The sequence below is a fragment of the Nothoprocta perdicaria genome, unplaced genomic scaffold (assembly GCF_003342845.1).
Source record: "Nothoprocta perdicaria isolate Ctin4 unplaced genomic scaffold, notPer1 scaffold_107, whole genome shotgun sequence".
NCBI lineage: Eukaryota > Metazoa > Chordata > Aves > Tinamiformes > Tinamidae > Nothoprocta > Nothoprocta perdicaria.
In genome coordinates this window covers 1199313-1222184 of record NW_020454172.1, presented here as the reverse complement: position 1 = coordinate 1222184, position 22872 = coordinate 1199313, and the positions used below count along the sequence as shown (strand labels likewise).

At 46.0% G+C, this 22872-nt stretch overlaps 1 protein-coding gene across 1 annotated transcript; it reads right to left on the bottom strand.

The window, feature by feature from the left end:
* Nucleotides 1-2252: 2252 nt before the first annotated feature.
* On the bottom strand, nucleotides 2253-22872 carry LOC112952695 (solute carrier family 22 member 4-like; the record flags this gene model as incomplete). Its single annotated transcript, XM_026045599.1, has 10 exons — nucleotides 2253-2834; nucleotides 3460-3595; nucleotides 4762-4944; nucleotides 5620-5834; nucleotides 6807-6907; nucleotides 8953-9079; nucleotides 12527-12698; nucleotides 17582-17736; nucleotides 18547-18650; nucleotides 22600-22872. Coding segments are annotated over 10 exons (1542 nt in total), but the record flags the coding sequence as incomplete, so codon positions are not given.

Below are 22872 nucleotides of genomic sequence, written 5' to 3'. Positions count from 1 at the left end.
GTGTTAAAGTTAGGAGACTTTATTCCTCAGTTACAATCCACACAGGAAGTAGGTTATACAGTGCCAGTACACACTTTCATTACAACAAAGACAAAAGTTAACAAGTGACAACAGCTACGTTTTCCAGGTATGTTTTAACAAAGTCAATAAGTCAACTTCAGATCTCACCCGGGGTAAAAGGTTACCACACAGGCTCCAATAAGTGGGGCAGAAGTGAAGTATGAGGAATAGTGCAGCTCCCACCGAGCAACCGGGGCAGTCCAGCTAGTGCTTCCCCCAGGAATTCCAGCTGCTCATAAACAGAGGTCACCTACTCAGCCCCACGGAGTATTTGACACGCAGACAGCTTTGAAGATTGCAGTGAAGGCCTGGATACTTCACTAGCAATAAATCTTTTTTGTTGTTTTTTTGAAAAAGCTATTTAAGCAATACTATTTYCTTCAGCTTTATAATTAAAAAAGAGAGTAACGTGCCAGAAATGGGCACTCCTGCCATCCAACTTCAGTCCCCTTTGAATCTTCCACACTCTGTGGCTCTTTGGGTTTCTTCAGGAATCACTTCACCGTTCAAGACTGTGAAAGACTTACTGGCAGAGGACAGAAATTTTCCTTGCAAATGCTTCAACTGAAGCAATCTCCCTTCCCCCTTTTTAATAAGCTCGGACATAATTTAAAGTCCTTTRAAGTCCTCATAAAACATTAACAATATCACATACTTTGTGAGAACTGCATGCCACTCTTGTTAAGCTGATTTTTTTTTTTTAATTTGATGTTAAAATATTTTAGTGTTTGGCATTACTTTAGATAATAATATAAGTAATATAAGCAAAAAAAAAAAAAAAGACTGATTAAAACAAGGCATTAAAAAAAACCCACAACCCTTCCTCTTAGATAAAAAAGGAATACTAGACTTTAAGACGCTATGAAGTTCAAGAATATAAAAATATTTGCCTTTTAGAAATGTCTGAGCTTATGATCACATAAAAGAAGTATCAACTTAATATAAAAATCTTCATAAAAATATAGCCACCTATATTTAGCGAAGTCTTTAAAAGGCTTTGTTGAGAAATCTAGTTAAGTCTAAATAGTTATTGTAGAGATGTCTTTATAATAAGTAAAACCAAAATTAAATACTGTTGTCATTAGAAAAACTCCAGCTTGAGAAGAGATGAAACAGTGTTAGAGATCACAGGATAATCGTTGCCTCATGCTATATTCCATTTATGGCGAAAACATGACTGCAGAAAATTAATATGAAAGGAAATGATATTTCCATGTCTCAAACATGGAAAGTAATTGCACGGCTTGAAGTAACTGCACAAGTTACTTGTATTTAAATGTTATAAAGCTTTGTATTTGTGCTTGTACTTAATCATTTCTGTGCCAAGAGCCAGCAGCAGACAAACTGCCATGAGTTATATTAGAGACAAAACATCTTCCTTCTGCTGGGCCGTTACAGAAATCATGGTTTGTTGTTACTTAGAGGATAAAAATCAGTCTACCAGGTCTAAGAGACTTTATGTGACCAAAAAAGTCTTTGTGCAGCCAATAAATAAGTAGTATCTTTTATTTTTCAGCCTATGTAGTGCTTAAAAACAGTAGTAGCACAGCTCTAAACTATACTGCATTTGACTTTTCATCTAATATTGTTTTACTGTACTTTTTAAAAAAGCATGTATGACTTGTAGAATTGAAAAATAGAAAACTGGTTTTGTTGGCATTTGTTTTGAAATAACTGTGTGGTCCCAAATTAGCCCTTTTGTCAGTAGTTGCAGGTGAACAATTCCCATACAGAACAACAGATCTTTGTGAGCACCAAATCCCCTTTAAATCTGCAAATAGTGCAAAGATTTTTATAGATGCTTTCAAAATCAGAATGAGTTTTCTCTGAAGGTACAGCACAACATGCCATAGATCCAAGGAGAAATGAAACACTTTGGAAAAAACACTCTCAAAAAGCTATTTTAAAAATTGTTTATGCCTATATACCTTGAAAATCTAGTAGCTAAAAATGCATATTATGTTTAAATCATTTGTTTGCTGAAGACTGTTTTTCTTTTGAAAATGGAGATTACCTGTAAGAAACTGTATTTCTTATTTAAGACTCCTTCCCCCACAGAGATGCTGATCCATGAAGCCTAGTGATTTCAGTGGGGCAAAAGCATGGACCATCAAAACATACTGCAATGCCTTATTTAAAAATCAAAGTCRCTTTTGATTTAAAAGTCAAAAGTGTGCTTTGTTACAGCTAAGTTCTGATTCCACTTAATGTGTACTGGGATTGGGACAGGTTTCAAAGGAGGCTGGGATCTTTCCTTTAGGGATGCATGCTGAGATTTCCAAAGAAAGGTACCCAGCTGCTCCTCTTCCAGTTAATATGCAGGATGTTCCCTCTGTTTTTTATTTTCTTTTCTTTTTTTTAACTGGCCTTTCAATTTTTCCATAAGCAGCTTTCACTGAGTACATGACTGGAGTCATTGCTGTATTATTCCCAATACTTGTTTCTAGCCCGCTCTTCAAACGCACTTGGCACATCCAGCTCCTGTTTTCGACAGGGACTGTCTGCTGAAAAACTCCRACTATCAGAACACTGAATTACAGACTAAACAACCCTATGGGAATAGACAGCATCTGTGCAGTAAACTACAGTAAAAGACAGCAGCAAAAGGGGATATAGGTTCATAACTATGGCACAGTAGTATTAACTGTTGGGTTTTGTTTTCCTTGTTCTTGCAGCCCTTCTGAGTGGCCAGCCTTCTTCACAATGGTGTTACCAGCATTTTAGGATTCTCTTTTGATTTCCTAACACCAGTGGTTTTTTGTGCATTTCTGAAACTGAAAGAGAGTGGAACATTTTACACAGTGACACCGAAGCACTTCTTAAAAAATTAGTAATAGCCAATACAGACTTAGGATGAATGAAAAAACTCAGCGTGCMCTCCTGGATGGACCAAGCTATGGCAGCAAGCGGCACCTGCAGCTGGAATGTGAGTGACCGAGTGACTGTTACTGCATTCTCATTCTGTTTATGTGAGAAACTAGTGAAGAGAATCTGGTTTGATTCTTCAGTGGTGCAGCTTAAAAGGCCCATGTCAGACACAGCAGAAGGCCCTAATTGTGATCAGGAACAGGGCGCCCTTCTCCAGGAACCTCACCTGAGAATTCTTACTCTGAAAATGTAATGACAGATCCTTAGACAGACCAAGGATTAGGTGTAGGCATCTCCAAGCTTTTTAAAACTTATTATTGTTTATATTCCATTCWTACTACAAATTCTCAGTATCCTGGATGGTAGCTTTGGAGTTGCACTCTGACCAATTCAACTTCTCTCTGCTTCTCCCAATTTTCCCTCCCACCATAATGACTACAAACACTGCCCATCTCCTCTGGCCAAGTGCTTTAACGTGTACTCTAGTGTATGCCCATGGATTTCATGTGGATCCATTTGCCCAGGACTTACCATTTCACCCTTTGCATTTGCTCGAAGTTCTCCGGGAGAGGATTCCCAAAGCTTTCAGGGAGGAACAGGGTAAGGATCCCTATCAGCACAGTCAAGCTTCCCATGAGGATGTAAGGTAGAAATCTGTCGTAGGCACCTGGCAGAACATGGGGCATGACAACGTTAATCATACAGTGAACTCATTGATAATAAATATAAATAAATATGAAGTAATTTATAACGTAGACATCGCTGTAACACAGAATTCATTTGGACTAATGAATTGAAATCTTTATAAATATCAGACATTAACCCCAAACTGAGCTATGTGTGGTTGTGCGGTATAAACTATGAAGCCAACCTCTTTTTTTTTTATCTTATTTTAAAATGCAATATATGATCATTAAATGATCATATTGTTATCACCAGCTCTCATCAGTATTACTGCCTGCTTAGCATCAAGTTGTTGCTCTGTACACTTTCAACAGGCATAGCTAACATTTTTTAAGAAAACAACCATGCTAGAATCACTCATGTAAAAAATCAATATTATAGCGTCATCTGGAACTAAGTTTTCAGTCACAAAATAGAAATGCAAGAAACTAAAAATATGAGAGAAAAGACATGTTCATAAACAGCCAGATCTCATCAGCTGCCCGGGATTCTGTATTCTGCTGGTCTTGTGCAAGAGAAGGGAAGGGACTAATCGCAGTTTCACAGGCCAGCTTCTGATTAACAGGCCATTAACAGGGGAATTCTTAAATATGTTCCTTAATAGAAGTGGAGAAAGCATCAGGCCTCCTGTGACAGACAAGAGGCTGTGACCTTGGTCTACCCAGAGTCTCATTTTGGATTAGAAAATAGCGGCCACTGCCAGAAGCCTCAAGTTAGTGCACAAGTGTTTGGGCAGGAAGCAAGACTCCCATGCCACAATAGCACAGAAATGAAAAGGAAAGAGATTAGCCAGCAATTCCTGCATTTAAGGCAGAGAAAATGCCAAATAGGATTAGACAGCTTTATTTTTTAGTTGGGATAAAGCGGTGTACTTAATAACGTATGAAATAAACCAGGATTAAAATCAAGAGTCCTGGGAATTTCGCACAGAGCCAAAGTTTGTGATTTGATCTCCTTCTGTGTTCACAAGCTGGATGAACTGCAAGGTCCTAATTTAGCCGTAGCAAATAGCAGTAGCTCACAAGTTTCTCCTAAAGTTCCTATAGCTTAGGATCCTGTTTTGGTCAGTGAAACAGGATTCTCAGAGGCTGGCCCTAAGGAAATCGGGGAGTTAACAAAACTCAGTAAAAATTTCATGGGTCCTCTCACCCAGGTACACGAAGTACGGAGCGACGATGCTGCCCACTCTGGAAGCGGTGGAGGTGGCGCCCACTGCCATGTTTCTCACTAACGTTGGGTATAACTCAGCATTGTAGACATAGAGCATAGAAAAGGCTGATGTGATTCCAAATTTTCCAAGCATCACCAGAAAAATAGACAGGGCATGAGCATCTGGAGGGAAAAAGAAACAAAACAGTCAAGGTGAATAAGCTGCACCCTGTGCTTATTACTTCTGTTTGTTTTGCCTTTCTCAGACAATAATCACATCCCYGTTCCTTGTTCACCCCAGTTTTGTTGTTCCTTTATTTATTTACTTATATTTTACATTATAAAATCTTAACTATACATTAGAGTGTAGTAATCCCTAGATTACTTGGCTCTAAGGCGTTAAGCACAGTTTAGAAGGAGCAGGCAGGTTATTTCCTAGACGCTGGCTCTGTTGCAGTCTAATGAACTRAAGTGAGACTCTGCATTTATACAGTAACAGAACACAGGCTTATAGCCATCCTGCTCTAGCAAAATCCTGGGAGTATCTATGCACAGTGAAATCTGGAACACTTGCAGGGATTTTTAGCCATTAGGCGTAACCAGACAAATCACAGTACACTCTTGGCTCTCATTTTACAAGCCGATTCCCTTGGACTATAAAAAGCTCAGTAATATGACACAATAAATGAGCTGTGACTCAGCATATATATATAATGTTATTTAAAAATATGGCTGCACATGGCTTTGACCTCAGACTGTAAGTTTGATTATGGTTTCCAATGATTTTATTGAACTACCAGATAAGTAAATAGTGTTATAAATATTTTACAGTATTAGGTCACGTATTGAATTCTGTACCTGTAGGAACCAGCTGAATGAAGAGGACAACACTTCCTCCTAAAAACAATGTGGCAGATATCGAGTACCGTCGGGGCAGGTAGCGGAGGAGAAGCCAGGCAATCACGTAAGCTGGAATTTCAATAACCGCTGAGAGGAAACAGTTGACGTAGGCATTTCCGTGCCAATTTGGGGTGCTGAGTGACAGGCCAAAGTAACCAATCGATGTTATCATCCTGAGAAAGGCATAAAAATCAGTTATCCGAGGAACCCTGTTTTTCAGGTATCTAGAGTGTTACCTCAGATCTTAGGTAGGGTGTTACAAAGCATGATCACAGATAATGTGGCTTAAAAATATCAGTGGTGACCCCATCTTTCTAATTCTTTCATCCTTTGCACTGGTCATATCCACAGCAGCTTGTAGAGACCTCTGGCTTCACTGATCTTCCCGAGTGTATAACATTACTTGAAGGCCTTTGTGCAACTCATACGCAAAGACTTTTTCACTGCAATGGATTCATTAACAGCACAATGAAGTAAGTCTTGAAAATGTTCAATACCGACTATGTTCTTATTTACAGCAAATTCCAGTGAGCACATCTCCCACCCTGCAGCTCCATTAAATCTCATTTTAATCTTCTTGAGAGAGCTGGATATTCAGGTTTCAGATCTCAAGGGTGCCTCACTATGGCATGCCAGCTGCACTAGCCAGGCCTCTCAGCTGGGGGAAATATGTACAGAAAAGGATCACAGCTTGTCTAGGTGTTACTCGCATCCTCGTTCCATGCAGCTGCCCCTGGCAGGGATGAGGCTCTCGCTGAGCTAGGAGCTCTAAAACTGATCAGAAACGTTGGCAAGGGGTTCTAGTGCTTGTGGTACTACCGATTTGCTGCCCAGGTTTAAAGATATTTTCTTCCAACAGACACGATGGTGACAATTTCTTAAAAACAAAACCAAAAATCCCCCAAATTAAAGTTGTTTCTTAGGTTTTCCAAAATACTTTATATCTGAGTGTGGGCTAGTCTCTCCACATGCTTGCACGTTAATCTAGTGTGGCTGCAGGGATCATTGAAGGCCAGGTATTAGCTAAGGACCATGTATAAGCAGGGTCCAAGACTGTAAGATTCATTATCTAAAGCCATGACATGTGTTCTCAAATCAGAATTTGTTATATTGCCTGGGTACTTTAGGAATACACATTTCCTTACCACAAAAGTAATGACATAATAGTAATAGTTGCAATGTTTCGGGTTCGAAATAGGTCCAGAAGGATAGCCTTCTGCTGCTGCTGAGGCTTCGAATCCTGCATCTGAAGGAAAAAGGAAAACAAAACCGAAAAAATTCCCACACACCTAAGAGCAAAACAACCTTTGCACACCCACAAGTTTGGGCAATTATGCAGTTATGACTATACTGGGGGACAACCAGTCAGCCCAAGGGCTGGTTCTGCATCAGGGAGCATCCTTGGGCAGGCAGCTTGTTTCTGCAGCCAGCTGTGCTCCAGAGTCACGTCCAGCTGTGTGTGTGAGCTCCAAAACCACAGTAGCTTGTTAGCCCTTCAGGAAGGGGTATCCACTGGCAGAAAAGACGTGTGACAGCTTCCTTCAYGAGCTGATGCAGAGCTTCCTGTTGTAAAGTGATTGCCAAGGGCCTAYTTCTGTGCAGCATCTGCTCAACTCTCTTCTGTTCAAACTGAGCTGGAGCTCGGTGCTAAGGTCACGTGCATGGCAATATCCACCCGCATGTCCTCACTTTCCAGAGACAGTCCAATTTGGGGTTTGAGGCAAGATTCTGCTCGGAGGTCTCAGAGTGCTGTTCCTACCTGCACAGAGGCCTCCATGGCTGGTTGGTCGCACCAGGGAGGACCCAGAGAGCTTCCGACTCAGAAGAGCAGCCACAAGACAAGSGACACGGAGGCGGAGGGAACTACAATCCCAGGCCAGTTGCTTCAGGTAAAGACCAAGCCACGGCACTGAGGTGCCTGCAGGAAGGTGATCTGCTGAGCCTTCCTAGCTGCTGCTGCTTGGCAAGCCAGGAGGTTTTGCTTCCTAAGAAAAGGTTTTGGTTTCTAAGAAACACTTTCCTGGCAGTGTCTGAGAAATACTTCAATGGAGGCTTCARTATGCAAACGAAATCCCCAGGCTTTTGTGGACAAGCACTTAGGCAAGCGAGATTCCCACAAAGTGGAAGGATAGATGAGCTGCCAGTTGGTCTCAGAAATATGCAGCAATGATGAAAAGCAGATTCCACTGGAGACTCAAAAGTAATTTCCAGTATGAAAGACATCTGAATGCTGTCTGTGAGGAAGGGGAAGTGCTTTTCCACAGCTTTTGCAGGATGAGCTTCTCATAGCAAGAATATACACTTGAATTTGCACTAAAACATACATGTGAAAAGAGCCCTTAAGCAACCTAGCCCAAATGTAAGCGTGACATTCCAGAAATTGATGCTGCCAACAAGAAACATGGCAAGCAGCATTTCTCTCCTCTAGAAGAGTGTGTGGGTCTCTGTCTGCCTGTTGTATTAGATTTAGATTAGGTACTAAAGTACTAAAGGCTCTAGCGTAAGGTCTGACACAGCTACATGTGACTATTATTAACACATGGTTGGAAGTAAGACTGAGTATTTCTGAGGAAGGAAAATTCCTCTGCTTTTTGAAAAGGAGGCGAAACGGCCACTAGAGGGGGAAAGGAGCCCTGGGATGAGCTCATCGGTTCCTGCAGCCGCTGCACCTGCTCTGCAGACACTGGTGGGTGCTGGGCCAGGCTTCCTTCGTGTTGCCAGCAAAGACAAAATACAAGAAACTAGCCTGCTGAAAAGCTGCATATTATTCACTGCCTTCACTATAATTCACACTTTTAAGTGCACTTYTAGGTGCCTTTTGGTGCTTTACTAGTTTGCAAGGTCTGAAGAATCCCTTTGGCACATCCAGGGAGCATGGGCACACGTGCATTCAGCACTGGACGCAGGACCAGATCTCTCATGGAAGAGCTGCTGCAAAGTTGCAAGCTGTTAATAGGGTACCAAACTGCCATGCAAATAAATCTATCTTCTCCTTGGATTTTCCCCACTGCCTGAATGAGGAAGCAATCTGAGCATGACCCTTGATCTGAAAAACACAACCAACCACAGCCGAAGAAAACAACCTTACTGTAAAAAACAAACAACTCAGAAAATCATCTGGCTTCTCATTTCAAGCTCCCTAAGCCTAGCAAGGCATCACTTACCTTCAGTCAACAGTAAATGGCAGCCTTTTGTGTTGTAAAGCACATTTACTGTGCTGTTTCACAAGAAATTAAGTGGCCAAAGGGCAAAACTGCGAAGAGGTAAAGGAGCAAGACATATGACATATACCTCCATGGTGTCGAAAAGCACAGCTGGGGCTGGAATGCCATTTATTTTTGCAGCCTTTCGGATAATAACTTCTGCCTCTTTATATCTTCCCTGGGAGATCAGCCACCGAGGGGATTCAGGAATGATCCTGTAATAAGTGTCAGAATCAATGACTCAACGTTTTCACAAAAGTACAAGCCGTATTAAAAACATACTTATAGTTTTTTCTCAGTTACCCTTTCATCTCACAGGTTATTTGTAATAGAACATAGTCAATGCATAAGCACGTGGGTAATGCAGTTCACCGATATGTCCCGTTGGGATCAGTGTCCTCAATGCAAGAATGCAAATATATGGAACATGTTTATTTTCATGCTTAAGCAGTTATGTGCTTGGGCCCTTGTCTAGATCACTGTTTTTCAGGTGGTAACTATTGCCCACCAAAATGACAGAAGTTACTAGGTGAACAGCAAAGATATAGGTAGCTTGACTAATACTAAAGAAAATTCTTACAAAACTCCAGTGTGGAAATGTTTTACATGCAGAGAGGATATTTAAAGGCTGTGATCTGTGTCACAGGAAGCTTGTGCACAAATGTCTTGCTTTAACCACTGATCTGATGCAGGCTCTCGCAGGTAAAGCACAGTAGTAGTAGAGTAGGTAACATTTACAAATCAATTCCAGGCACATGCTGAGTGTTAACACCAAACACAGGACAGAAATTTGCACCTTTCTGTAACTGAATCTTTCAGTCTCAACAGATGCTGGCTTGCTTTCATCTGACAGCGGTAATTTTTTCTCTCCTTGAAAAACGAAGTAGGTCAGACACTCCCTTTCCAATGAATTCCCTGAGGGGCTGACCCCAAATGATACCAAAGGTTTTAAGCGTTATGTGATTGCTATGAGCTTGTTCCATTTGTAACATGAGTTTATGAGAGGGAGACTACCTGCACTGATTTCCTTGTGGGTAAGCTGAAGGATACAAGACTGCAGAGACAATATTGGAAACATTTTGGCATCTTTGGAATAGGAATGAATAAAAAAAGCAACAGAGAAGGATGAAGTAACATTTTCATGGAAGTAGTGGGCTCAGATGCCTAAATTCCATCTAATATCAATCTATCTCAACACAATTTTGCACTTAGATAAGCTGTTTGGTGCACAGTGAAATACACCGGTGTTGTAGAGCTGTTTCAAGATAACAAGAAGAAAGGAGTTCTTCAGTTAAGACCCGTATGAAAAGAGGGACCTACCTCGCATAACTTTTTGGAGTAAATTATGCTTGTATTTCCAAGTATGAAAGATGCCACCCCTTTCCTTCTGTAGTTTTTAAATAACTATCCTTCAGAAAAATAACAGATGACTTGGGCAGCCACAGAACAAGGATACCTCCCCTCCTGTGATGCCTCTGTCAAACACAGTAATTTTTTCTTAAGTAAGTTTTCCTTAACTCTTTTTGCAACCACAGGCAAGTGCAGGAGCACTCCCATTCCCACCCAAACATTAAGGCAAAGCTGGATGAATGCAATGGAAAGATGAAAAGAAAACCAGGCAACCAAGAGGACAGTGTGGCTACAGGAGCAGCCGTAGAGCAGCCAGCCTTCAGCTTAGCCAGAGTTACTGCCTTCTTCAAGTCCCAGGTGAGAGCTGCATGCAAAGCAAAATAGAAGATCTTTGCTGGGCAAGGCTGTYGCTCCAAAGCCTTTTGTTAGCATCCTTGGCAACACAAGAACATAAAGCACAGGTGACATACAGAGCTACCTGTGACCCCTGTTCATGCTCTGTGAGCACTCTCATGACAAGACCTGCTAAGCAGGCGTACGTGGTGGAACTGCCTGCCTTTCCCTGGGTACCTGTCACTGCTGTAATGCAGGGCAGGCTCTGTCCTCTGCTTTCAAGGCTGCTGACATGCCATGTGAAACAGGAATCGCCAGGTGGATGCTAAAACCCATCTCCTCTTGCCCTTAGCTCACCTGGCTGTGAGCCAGCTTGGGAACACTTACCTTCCAGCTCATGCTACTCAAGCTCCTAGATCTTCACATGAGTTTTCCCCTTCCTGGGCTTCCAGGAATCAAGCAATACCTTTGGCCTCCCCAAGGCTGAGCACACAGCACCTAGTGTCTTTGCTGTATGCCCACCTACCCAGGGTGGACAGAAGAGAAGTGAATGTGTATTTGTAGCAGGTAGGAAAGAGTTGAAGAAAAAAGGAAAATGAGGAAAAAAAAAGGCAGAATGCTCAACAGCACAGATGTGTGATGTATAACAATGTAAGTGGCTGTGCTAGACAACTTCCACAATCCTTTTCTAGTTTAGATTTAAAATACAGATGTGCTTCAGCCCTTAAGTTCCCATTCATCTCCAGCATCTAGGAAGCTGGACCAGTTCAGCAAGGCAGCACTGCCAACCTTCAAAGGCAAAGAAGTCAGTATCTCCTATTTACAGCATCAAAAAATGGCTGAATCAGTAGAGATGTATCAGTAGAGGGTTTTTTTTAAAGATTTTTTTTTCTTCCCAGGGACTGCCTTAGAGGAATGAACATTTTACTCTATCCACCCTGAAATGGGCCAAGAACTTAAAATTAAGCCTAAGAAAGAAAATGAACAGGAGGAGGAGGAGAAGCAAAGCATTCCAACTGCCTGCCAGGGCTGCCCTTGCTTCATTGACCCTCACCTGCTCTGAGATCTCTCATTCATGGAGAACCTGATAGAATCAAGATGAAACCTGCTTCTCTCTTGTGCTTTCCCACCTGGAAGAAGTTGCTGCATCTGAGAGCTAAAGTAACATATAGCTTTCAGGTGAGCCTGCTTGGTAAACAGCTCCCAGATGCTGATATTCCTAATAACGACTGTTTCCCAACCACACAATTGGGGGTCTCTGAATCATTCTAATATTGGCCAACAGGTTGCAAGCAAATTGTAAGAAAAAAAATCATGGGGTTGTTTTAAGTCAGCAAGTTCCTCCTCTAAGGGTAAGGTATTACTAACCAAATAGAGAATTTTTAAGGAAAGTGTGAAATTCTTGGAACTCACTGCAGAAGGCTGTATGGTGATACACTCTATATCTAACATTAAATACTCCTAACCTATCTAGTATTAAATGTGTTACATGACACAAAACTTGTACAGCGTTTCAGTGAGACTTTAGTACAATCAGCAGTTGAATCCACATGAAAAGAAAAAATGTTTAAAGAAAAAAGGAAGCCAAAAAGTTAAAATGAAGTAGAGTACATGTCATCCAGCAGTAGTACGTGGCAAACAAAAAGGTGTTAATATTGTTCAAAGTTAGGATTTAAATACAAAATTCTTAAGCTGCACTGGAAAGCTGGTAAAAAGTGGATTCAAGCGCATGGCCAGGGAGCTTCAGCAGACAGTTCGCTTGACTTAAAACTGGCACCAAAAAAAAAAAAACCTTCCATTTTAAGGCCAATGCAATGCCAAAAACTGAAGAGGAGGGAAAAGGAGAAAAAAAATAAAGAAAAAAGAAACCAACACGCCAGTGCAAGTTTGAAGGTCGGGAAGTTCAAACCCTCTGATTGTCCAGTAATTCAGACTGGAGAAGGGAGCCACGATGGGACTCGGRGCCCGGCGACACTCACCACCACAGCGGAACGCAGAACACCCCCGGCACGGTGAGAGCCAGTAGCAGCATCCGCCARTCTCTGATGAAGTAAGCAAATAGTGGCAGCAACATGTAGCCAATTGCAAAAAATATGCAAACTCCTAACGTAGAGAATATAATACGAACTGATTTGCCAAGAATTTCTGTTCCTGTTCAAAACAAGGGAGTTTGGATTAGCATTTTGACTCTGCTTTTTTAAATCATGACTAAATAAGTTTACTGCATTCACAAAAAAAATAYGCTAAAACAATCTTAGAAATGAGCATTTCCTTTTATAATACTTAAAGGGACACTGTCAAGGAGTTACAGTTCCAATTATAGTCTAAAATACATTCAAGGAGTAAGAGCTCATCTTTAAGGTGATACTCATCAGTGGGAGACCCCTCCAGATTTTTGCTGTACACCTTCCCTGGAACAGCCGTGCCACTGAATGACTTTGGAGAGCAGCCAACCAGTCTTTGCCAGTAACCCCAATAGCCCTGATGCAAAACCATTTTCAGCACATAGTTCCACTAGCAACATCTAGGCAGTTTCTACATTACTGCTATCAACATTTGCTCACAGATCCAACACAGGATTGGAGACCTAGTTAACTGAARTGTCCTCTACTGCAAAGGCTGACAAACTCAGAAATGAAACAGTTGACAGTGTCCTTTTAATGAAGCCATGATTGTTCACATCTCCCAGGAGTTTAAATAAGTTTGGAACAGAAAACCAAAGCTAGCATGTGAAAATGCATAATGAAATATGAACTCTTCTGTGGCTTGCTCTATGTATCTTGCGATTAGAGAGCTGGCCCACTGAGCTCTGTGTCCCAGTTCCAGTGGTGGCCAATGCCAGATACCTCTGCAGACACAGAAAACCTCTGCTATAGGCAGCCCCCTTCTCTACAGCAGTACCCAGGGATGGGGACACTGCATTGCTGGAGTGTTTTTGCAGTCTGCTGCAAAYCCAACCCAGGTTTGCTTGCAGTGGAAGTGTTTGCATGTTCCTCACCTGTGAGCTTAGGAGCTTGCACCTGGACAGCTAGAATGGCTTGGTCTGGGGCAGTTGTTTAAACTGTAAATGTTGCTGTGTTTGCAGCCGCAAAACTCTCCTGCAGGGGCAAGTCCCAGAGGTGGCAGCTGAACCAAATAGCTCTGGATATCCTCTCCTCGTGGGAAAGACTGAGCAGGGGATATTTAAATTATCTTCATTGGCCTGATTTCCAAAACAGTGAGCTCTGGGATTGTACATTAATCCTAGCCAAACTCTTGGCTGAACTGATGAAAGTTATATTGTCTCTGCTGCTTACTGCTGGGCAGATTAAACACATGCCTGGGGCCAAATCTTCTAGTGCCTATCCATGAAAAATCTTGTCCCTTACCTTTTTTTTTTTTTTTTTCCCTAGATATCTCAGTATGAATATTTTCAGGTTTTTAGTTAGGCTGTATTTGGCATCCTTATTCTCCTGCTTAGTTCATTACTGCTCTGCAGCTTCCAATTCTTCTTTTTTTCTATTCTAAACCATTAAAAGGAAGGCAAGCACACTGAACACCTGCTCACAAAGAGAATATGCCTCTTTACAGAAAAATAGACCTACATCAAGGTTTTCTCCAAAACAAAGCAGTGTCAGACTTGCTGTGCTGCCTTTCCCCATGCAGGCAGACAGGTCCTTTAGGTTCTGCAGTTGGACAAGTTTTCAGCTCGCTCCTTCCCCGACGAGCTGTGTCTAGCTTGGGAGATCACAGCTGTGCAGGGGCACAAGCAGCTGCTCTCGGAGGTAGGTGCGGACCCCGCAGCTCACCCAGCTCCTCCAGCTGCAGGAGCGACCCACGTTCCCCAAGACAGAGCCACYGAGCTACTGGGGAAAGAAAAGAAGCCAGGAATATCCAGAAAAGAAGCCGGGAATATCTGTGACGTTCAGAGCAGGGGCAGCTCCCATTTGTTTTGATCTGACATTGTCCAAGGGAGATAAGCAGACACGGGCTATGGAGCGCAGACTTTCAGGAGCCTTCGTGACCGGCTCAGCAATTCACAGCTGAACACACCGAATGCTCCTGATAAGGAACCCATCTGGGCGGCCGGACACAGGGGCTTGTGAGTGGAAGAAGGGGGATTTATGGTCAAAGGGTACAAATTTCACAGTTTGTGTTTGGGGACACAGGCTGTTCAGTCAGAGCAGGTTGAAGGATGTGAAAAGTGGGAATTACTGTCTTCTAATAAAGCTTCTGGTTAAGGAACCAGGCAGGCTACAACTGATCATACACAGCCCTGTCTAGGGTGATATCCAGTACCTGCAGATACATGGCAAGTACAGAACATGTGGCAAGTCTTCAAAAGCACCTCATTTCTTTTCCAATAAAAAGCCTCGCCTCTGATTAAGAAAATCCAAGCACAGCCCAGTTCTACCTCACTTCTCGCTGAGCTCAGCCAAAGGTCTACGGAAATTTCCTATCATTCAGAGCACTATGAGTGCCATAACTCATACAAGGCAGCCTGGATTCAATTAAAAAGCAAATTCCACTGAATAAACTGGGGGCCTCAGGGCATCTGGACAGTATGTTTTAGCTTTGTGACATGTTAACCGCCCCCTTAACTTTTATTATTACATTTAAAAAAAAAAGTCCAAGGCCCTCAAAAAATTATTTCATAGCAAGATGTTTTTTTAGTTTAAGGACTCTGAGTAACTGAACAAATTCACAATAAGAAAACTGAAAATAAGACCTCTTAGGGATAAATAGTCCCTAAGGGGGAGATTAATTAACCTGTTGTCTTTTTCAGGTTGCTTTTGTGGAAAGGGACCCTTAGGAGAGGTCTGAAACCTGAAACACAGCTCTATGCACATCAGACACAATGTTCAAATGTAGGGTCTGTGGCAACTCGCAGCCAACAAGAGAGGCCAGGACATCTTGTGAAGATGCCTTCACAAAGTAACAGTGCTTTACAATCTCAGAACTTGAATGGAAAAGTTGTGAGCACAGGAAACCACCACGGCCTAGATGCAAGCAAAAAAAAAAAAAAAAAGAACAAAAAGCCAAAACTTTCAAAAGAGGCAGCTGAAAAAAATCTCTAGAGTGGCTCCCTGGCAGCTTGCAAAGGAAACAATTGCCATGCAGGTGAGAGCAATGCTGCAAAGGGTGCAAACAGCTGCATGGGGCGAGTAGCATCCCGCTTCCGTGCGGGAAAGCTCCTTCTCATCGTGTTTTCGTGCTGGGCATTTTTGCCTTGTGCTCTGTGTGGAAGCTGGAGAGCAGCCAACCTAGTGAGCCCCAGGCTTCATCTCTGCACAGGTTGGCGTGGGAAGGATCATCCTGCAGGAGCGACTCATCTCCTCCTTGCTGACAGATGGACGATGACTAACTTAAATCAGAGTGATGACTAACTTAAATCAGAGCGCTGACTTGTGAATGGCTTTGAATTAATCCTATCCTGAGCAATAGCCTCAAGGCTCATGGTGAGGAAAAACATCAAAAACATCAAGCACCAAAGTCATCTACCTCTTTGCTCGCAAAGAGAATCATCATTTCTGGAACAAGCCTCCAGGAGGGCAGAGGAGACAATATAACATATTATCTGTTGTATAACAATATATAACAACATAATAATAATAATGACTTTTTTTAGTATCTGCATATTCTAAAAACTTATATGAACCGCTGTATCAAATAGAGAAGCCAGATGAAACTGCTGATCTCCTATATGGAGATACAGATTTAAATTTGGAGTGTGAATTTAGCCATTGATTCCTTAACCATGTGTTGAAAGAAAAAGGTTGGCCTGCCCAAGCATATGAAAAGTTTGCTGAATGTAGTATCAGAGAAGATAGAATCTGTGTAAATACCCTTTCCGTTCCAAACCATTTTCAGGGTTAAAACATGACGGACAAAAGGCCCACAAGACAGTCATACACTTTCTCCTCCAATGCAGAGACACCAATAAACCAAAGGACGTTGAACACTTGGCTGGTTAACACTTCCTTACAGTGCTACCAGGGAGAGCTGCAACATGTGCTCAGAATGACCTCGCTCAAGGATCCAGCCATTGCCCCGAGGAGAAAACGCAGAGCAAACTATGCTTATCCAAAGACAAGTAATTAAATAATTCACAAAAATCTAACTAAGCAAGGTGATTTTTCCCTTCATTTCATTACAGTTTTGTTAACCTGTTATTACAGGTCTATGAAGACTTGTAATTAAAAGTTATCTTTCTCAAAGTTATCTTTTTTTTTGCATTCAGTTTTAAAGTTTAAACTTTCTAAATGAGTAAATGAAAAAGAACAAAAACACAGAATATTCTTTCCTGAAATTCTAAATTAATCCATCCCTGGTGCAGGCTATGCTGGTGACTTCCACAGTTCTAGAACCAAGGATTAAGCCAGCCCACCACATGGGAAATTGTAGCTAAGAAGGAGTTTTTTTCATTCTGTATTCAGTGACTTAGTAACTTGCAAAGCCAATTAATAAGGTTTTATCATTGTTTTCCAGTTTTTAATTATTTCAGTTACCATTGTTTACACTACTGGAAGTTTCAGTTGCTGAACATGTTAATTACTGAAACAAGGTATTTAATAGAAGCAAGCAGTTCAGTAAGGCTCATCATTTAAGTCGGGCAGTTTGCAGCAGAATATCTGGTCCAAGATGTTTGCTGCCTGGCCTGATGTCTTAGGGAAGGGTGGTGAGACGAGGAGGAGGCTGAAACGCCTTTTTTATCTCAGACCTGTTTCTGCAGATAACCAACYCTGCACACTCCCCTGAACTTTTTCCTATAGTTCTCTAGAAGGGACACAAATGTTTGTTATGTTTGTTATTTTTGTTTAGATGTTTCCTGCACTCATTTTCTTCTCTAAACTTATAATGTGCAGAGGCTCTACCCTCTCAGAGAGATTCTTTAAAGTATTCAGGAGAAACAAACATCCTGCTGACCTAAATCAGAAATTGTGCTAATGATGATTTACTGGTGTCTCTTATTAAAAGTTGCAGGTTCAGAAGAAGAGGAAGAAAAACAGCCCTACATCCAGCAAATATTTGATACAATGCAGACAAATCCCTACCCAGAATGAAGGCCACCACGTAGTTGGAGATCTGTCCCATCCCCACTATGAGGAAGAGCACCGTGAACATCTCCCAGCTGGTAGAGAAGATCTGCAGGAAACTGAAGCCGGTCTGCACGGCCATGGTGGAGAAGAGGACACTCTTCCTGCCAAACCTTTCACAGAGACAAAGAAGGTTGTTACGAGACCCCTCACTGCCCTGGAGAAGAGAAACGGAGCACAAAAACCCGCCCTCATCTTCCCAGCTGAGCAGCGTTTTCACCAGTGGCTGGAGCTCGTGGCCAGATGTCCTGTTAGGGGCCTGGTGGCAGCAGGCAGGGCACCCTGGCCCCAGTGTGCACTCCACGCGTTTCCTGGGATGTTCCTGGCAAGGTTTAGTGATTATCTCATCTCCTTGCAAACATAACACCAAACGACTTCTGTACTGGGGGTCAGAAGGCATCAGATTAAATTCGGATCACATGGAATTTAATACTGGAGGCTTTAGGATTAAAGCTCACACCAGCTTTCCAAGACCCTCTGCTGAACTCTCAGGATGCTGATCCCAGTGCAACTCCTGGGGGGGCTCTGACTAACGGGAGCGGTTTGGCCTGTGCCTGGCACCCTGCAGCAACAGGGGCTAATGGGGACACAGGCTCAGGTGCTGCCCTGGCACTTGTAGGGACGGGGCTTAAACACTGATGAGACAACTGCCAAATGTCTCTTGTATTTTATATATTGCATCCATTAGCATCCTCTAATTGCTAGTATCCTTTTAGGGCTTTCCTTCCACTTAAGGGAAAAGGTTTCCTTCCTGCCTTAGGACTTGTAAAGTAAATTTCCCATTAACTTGCCACGAAGAGCAACATCTGTGTTGGAAAGGATGGTGAAAGGGCTGCACTGCGAGCACGGGCGCATCCAGTGCCGAGCAGGCACGAGATGCGAGCCAGGGATGGCCAGAGCGGGCGTGGAAGCGGCGGCCTCACCTGTCCGAGAGCTGCCCCGAGACGAAGGAGCCCACGAGCACCCCCACGTAGAAGAGGGACGTGGTGAGCGGCGCCTTCCAGTCGTCCTCGCACACCAGGTTCCACTGCAAGGCAACGGCAGCGACTGAGACCCTGCTGGCCCCGGCTGGGGACACTGGGATGCCAACCSGCTGCGAGCCCCTGAGGCGGCTGCTGAGTAACTGTGTGTGTCGGGAAAGAGCCGGGCTCCATGTCACGTGCACCCGCTTTTCCACACTTGTGTTTCTGCCCGTCTCCAGCTACACAGGCGGCCTGGCCCCCAGCAAAGGAAGTTTCCCATTTTACCTGGCCTCCTCTGCCATGAAAACTGCTCTATTTCTGTTTGTGAAAACAAAAACAGGCACAAAATAACCCGCTTTGCTCCTATGAAAGCATTTTCAAAGCCTTCTCAGTGCTAACAACCCGCGGCAGAGATCCACTGCTCATGACTCATCATCCCTCGTGCGGGAACTGCCTTTGAGGGCTGTTTGGGCTGCGGGCCAGCACGGAAACTTCCACCTGGCGGGAGGCTCTGGCGAGGCCAGGGGAGGCTGCAGGATGGAGAGACCCCTCGGTATTGCAGGCTTGAGGCCGCGCAAACTCATCTCAGGTAACTCTGCCGAGCAGGCTGCAGATCAAAGTGCACCACAGTTTTAATAATTAGCTTTGATATCAGGGAGCGGGGCCATCCCTCTGCTTTGCCCCAGGCAGGGCTGGCGCTGCCAGCAGAAGTGGCCAACAAAAGCCCACAGATTTGGGCTGAAATTTCCCCCGCTGGTGGCTCAAACTTCTGGTGCAGTCAACGAAAATGAGCAACTCTCACACTGAAAAACACCCCATCCTGTCAGCCCAGAAAGTAATATAGTGCAAATAACAAAAATAATCACATTCCTCAATGCAGCCCCTGCCTGTTTCTAAAAACTGTACAAGGAGGCATGGTCTGTAAAAATGGAAGACTCAGAGTGGTGCTTAAATCTGGTTAACAGCAGAAAAAACATAATTGTTGACCACTTCTGGAGGTGTTTTCTGCTCACTGCTGGAAGAAAAGAAGAAGCTGGAGGGATGTGGGCTGGATGTTTATCTGTGTTTGTTTATCTTTGCTGTATTTGATAAGATGGAAGTGAGGGGGTGCGCAGGGAAGGCTCTGATACTCTCAAGGATGCTAGGCTTGAGAAAAAATAAAATTGCTTGCAGAACGGTTACATTCTCAAGGAAAAGTATCTGTTTTGCATGTGAGAGAAAAGTGGGATTCTCACTGCTGCTCCAAGCGCCCGAGGTCTCATCTGACCCCGCCAGGAACCTGCTGAGGACACGGGGCCCCCGAACTGGGTGGTGGGCACCAGGAAGCGACCACCACCACAAACACCTACAGCTACAGCCGCTGCAGGGAACAGTCACCGTGAGCTACAGCCGCCACGAGCAGCCAGTGCTGCCTCTCCTGCCCGAGGGATGTGCCGTGGGACAGAGCATSCCCTCTTCGCCCACAGATCGCGGGGGGATGTGAGGAGGTTCCTTGCTGCAGACATGTTTTGACACAAAATCATCAGTTTTCTGTGCTCTCTCAGTACACGCTGTGCCCAGCATGTAAGAACACACAGCTTTTCCCCTTGGGGCAGCGGATGAAGCCAGGAGGCTGCGCCCCGTGGCTGGCAGGGGCGCTGGAAGGAGTTGGCCCGGGCAGYGGCCGGTCCTGGCCCCTGGGAGCAGCCTCCAGCCGCGGCCACTGAGGCTGGGGGCACCCGTCCTGGAAAAGGGGCTTCGTGACGAGCTGGCAGCACGCGTGATGAAGCCAAGTGTCATTCGGATGCCGAAATCCAGGACGAGCCCCATGGAAGAAGCCCCATCTGCTGCAGGGGGAGACGCACGCAGGAAGCACGGAGCGCCAGCTATGGCAGAGGCCCCTGCACCATGTGCCGGGCGTCAGGGCACCCTCTTCCCACCTGCGGGAAGCGCTGCCGGTCCCCGCTGCCTCCCAGAGATGCTTCCCGAGCACCAGGATCCCGATGCCTGAAGGACTGTTGGGCTGCACACGCCAGGACACGGAGTCATCCTGGGGCAGGCCCTGAGCAGCGCAGCCCTCGAGCCTTGCAGCTGCTGTCACAACTCCAGCCCCACATAATGGAGCGTGACGGCTGGGAATCCCAGGAATTGTGTGGAGACGGGCGCGTGTGGGGCAGCCACTCCTGCCCCACAGCCCCGGGCACCCAGCCTTCGGCTTTAGCATGTTTCCAGACCAGCTAAATGCAATTTCCTCACGAGTGCRGCTGCCTCCTGTGGTTTATTGGCCCCAAATGCCTCCCACCTCGCTAGCAGCTTCAAGGCTGCTTTATCCGATGCCACCCTGCACGTGCCACAGAAATTCAACTGCTGCAAACGTGGTTGGGGTGGGCAGCACAATACGGACGTTCTGCTGCTGCAGGGCTAAACAGCAGCACTGCTCTCATTCACACCTAGGATTCCCCCCTAAATGAGCTGCAGCTACAGCTCCAAACTATCCTTCCTAGAATAATTATTCATTAACCTGCAAATAACTAATACTGCAAAGCCCCTGGCGCAGCATACCAGAGAGCAAAGTTCATTTAAGTGTCAAACCAAATGCTGTTACCTCCAGAGACACAGCCTGCGTGGGAAGAATATGCCATTTAATCACTTTATTATCATAAATACCTCAAATCTCTTCCCGCAAATCACCCAGCTGCTGTGGGCTTGTGGAAGAACAAACTCTGCCTGACACYGTCACCAAGGACCATTTCTCTGAAAAAATACCAAAGAAAATACCTGCTCACTGCCAGGGCGCCGGTGCCGTGAGAAGCGCCGACCCGAAGTGCCCCGTGAATCCCGGTGCCGCTGAGGCAGGCGGCACCGAGGGGGCAGCCCTGACGGGGCCGTGTGGCCGGGGCCAAGCGCCGGCACGCGGGAAAGCGGCTGTGGGGCCGTGAGCGGCACCACTCCAYGGAGCAACAGCCGTGGGGACGTGGSAGCCGCGTGGCCRCCACGGTGCGGGTGCCGTGCGGGTGCCGTGGGCACCGCGCCAGCACCGGGAGGGTGTTCGCCAGGCCCGCTGGCGTGTCCGGGCTCGCTGTCGCTAATGCGGTGAAAAATGTTGGCCTCGGCACTGAGGATGAGCAGCCGAGCCAGGCTGAGCCGTGTCTTCCGTGCCTTCAGCAACGCCCGCTTGCCTTGCTTCAAAACTGAACCCAGATTTTTTTCCAAATGTCTTAACCAAAGCAAATATCCTTGTTTTCCATCTGCCTTCCAGATGGAAGMCTGGCATTTGGTCCCATGCTCTTTGCTCGCAGTCGCTCCTGGGGCACCGCAGCAAGGGCAGATCCATGTCCCAGGACAGCCCCGAAGTTGCGTCCCGTCCGCTGCCAGCACCGCCGGCTCCCGCCAGACCGGAGGGCTGCAGCCCACGCTGTCCGTGCCGCAGGAGCTGCCCCCTCCTCCGGCCTCCCCCTGCCCCAGCGCTCCTGGCCACGGCAGGGCCCTTCGCAGCCTGGATGGGCCCGTCCCTTCTGTGGCGGCAGTGGCGCCTGGCGCCCCAGGCCGCGCCGGGATCCGCAGCGCTGCCCCGCAGGGGCCCTGGCCACGGAGCCCAGTGCGGGCCGGCCCTGCTGGCACCATGGAGCCCCCTCCCCGTGGCCCCTCCGGCCTCGCTCCCATTTTCCCAGTTCCCGCGTCTTTCGATGAGCCCCGGGGCACGCGCTGCTGCTTCCCTGTGCCACCTCCAGCGGGCCCGGTGCTGGCGGCTCCGGCGCTCCCGGGCTGAGGGCAGTGCACCCGCTGACAGGCGCTCCCGGCGCGCGCCCAGGCCCGGGGAACGTGCGGGATGTTCCTCCCGCATCCCCCTGCTGCACAGGGGAGCGGGGGGCACAGAGCCGCCGCGCGCCTCGCACGCCGTGCATGCCTCGTGCATYGTGCACGCCTTGCACGCGCTGCAYGCCTTGCAGAGCCTCACACCCCTGTGCACCTCGTGCCCCGCGCACACGCTGCGCACCTTGCCCGCCCCGCAGCTCGCTGCCCCGCGGCCCGCACCTCGCTGACGATGGTGGAGCGGTAGAGCTCCCGGCTGTACTCCCAGCCGTCCAGGCAGCGCTCCTGCTCCAGCGCCGCCAGCTCCACGTCGGCGCCCGGCCGCAGCCCCAGCGCCGAGAAGTTGGCGAGCGCGGCCAGGCGGTAGCGGCGGCAGCGGCTCGGCGCCGCCCGCCCGCCGCGCTCCTCCAGCGGGATGCTCGCGTTGCGCCACTCGCCGCTCAGGTTGGCGCCGCGGGGCAGCGCGCACCGGTGCTCGGGGGTGCCGGCCAGGAA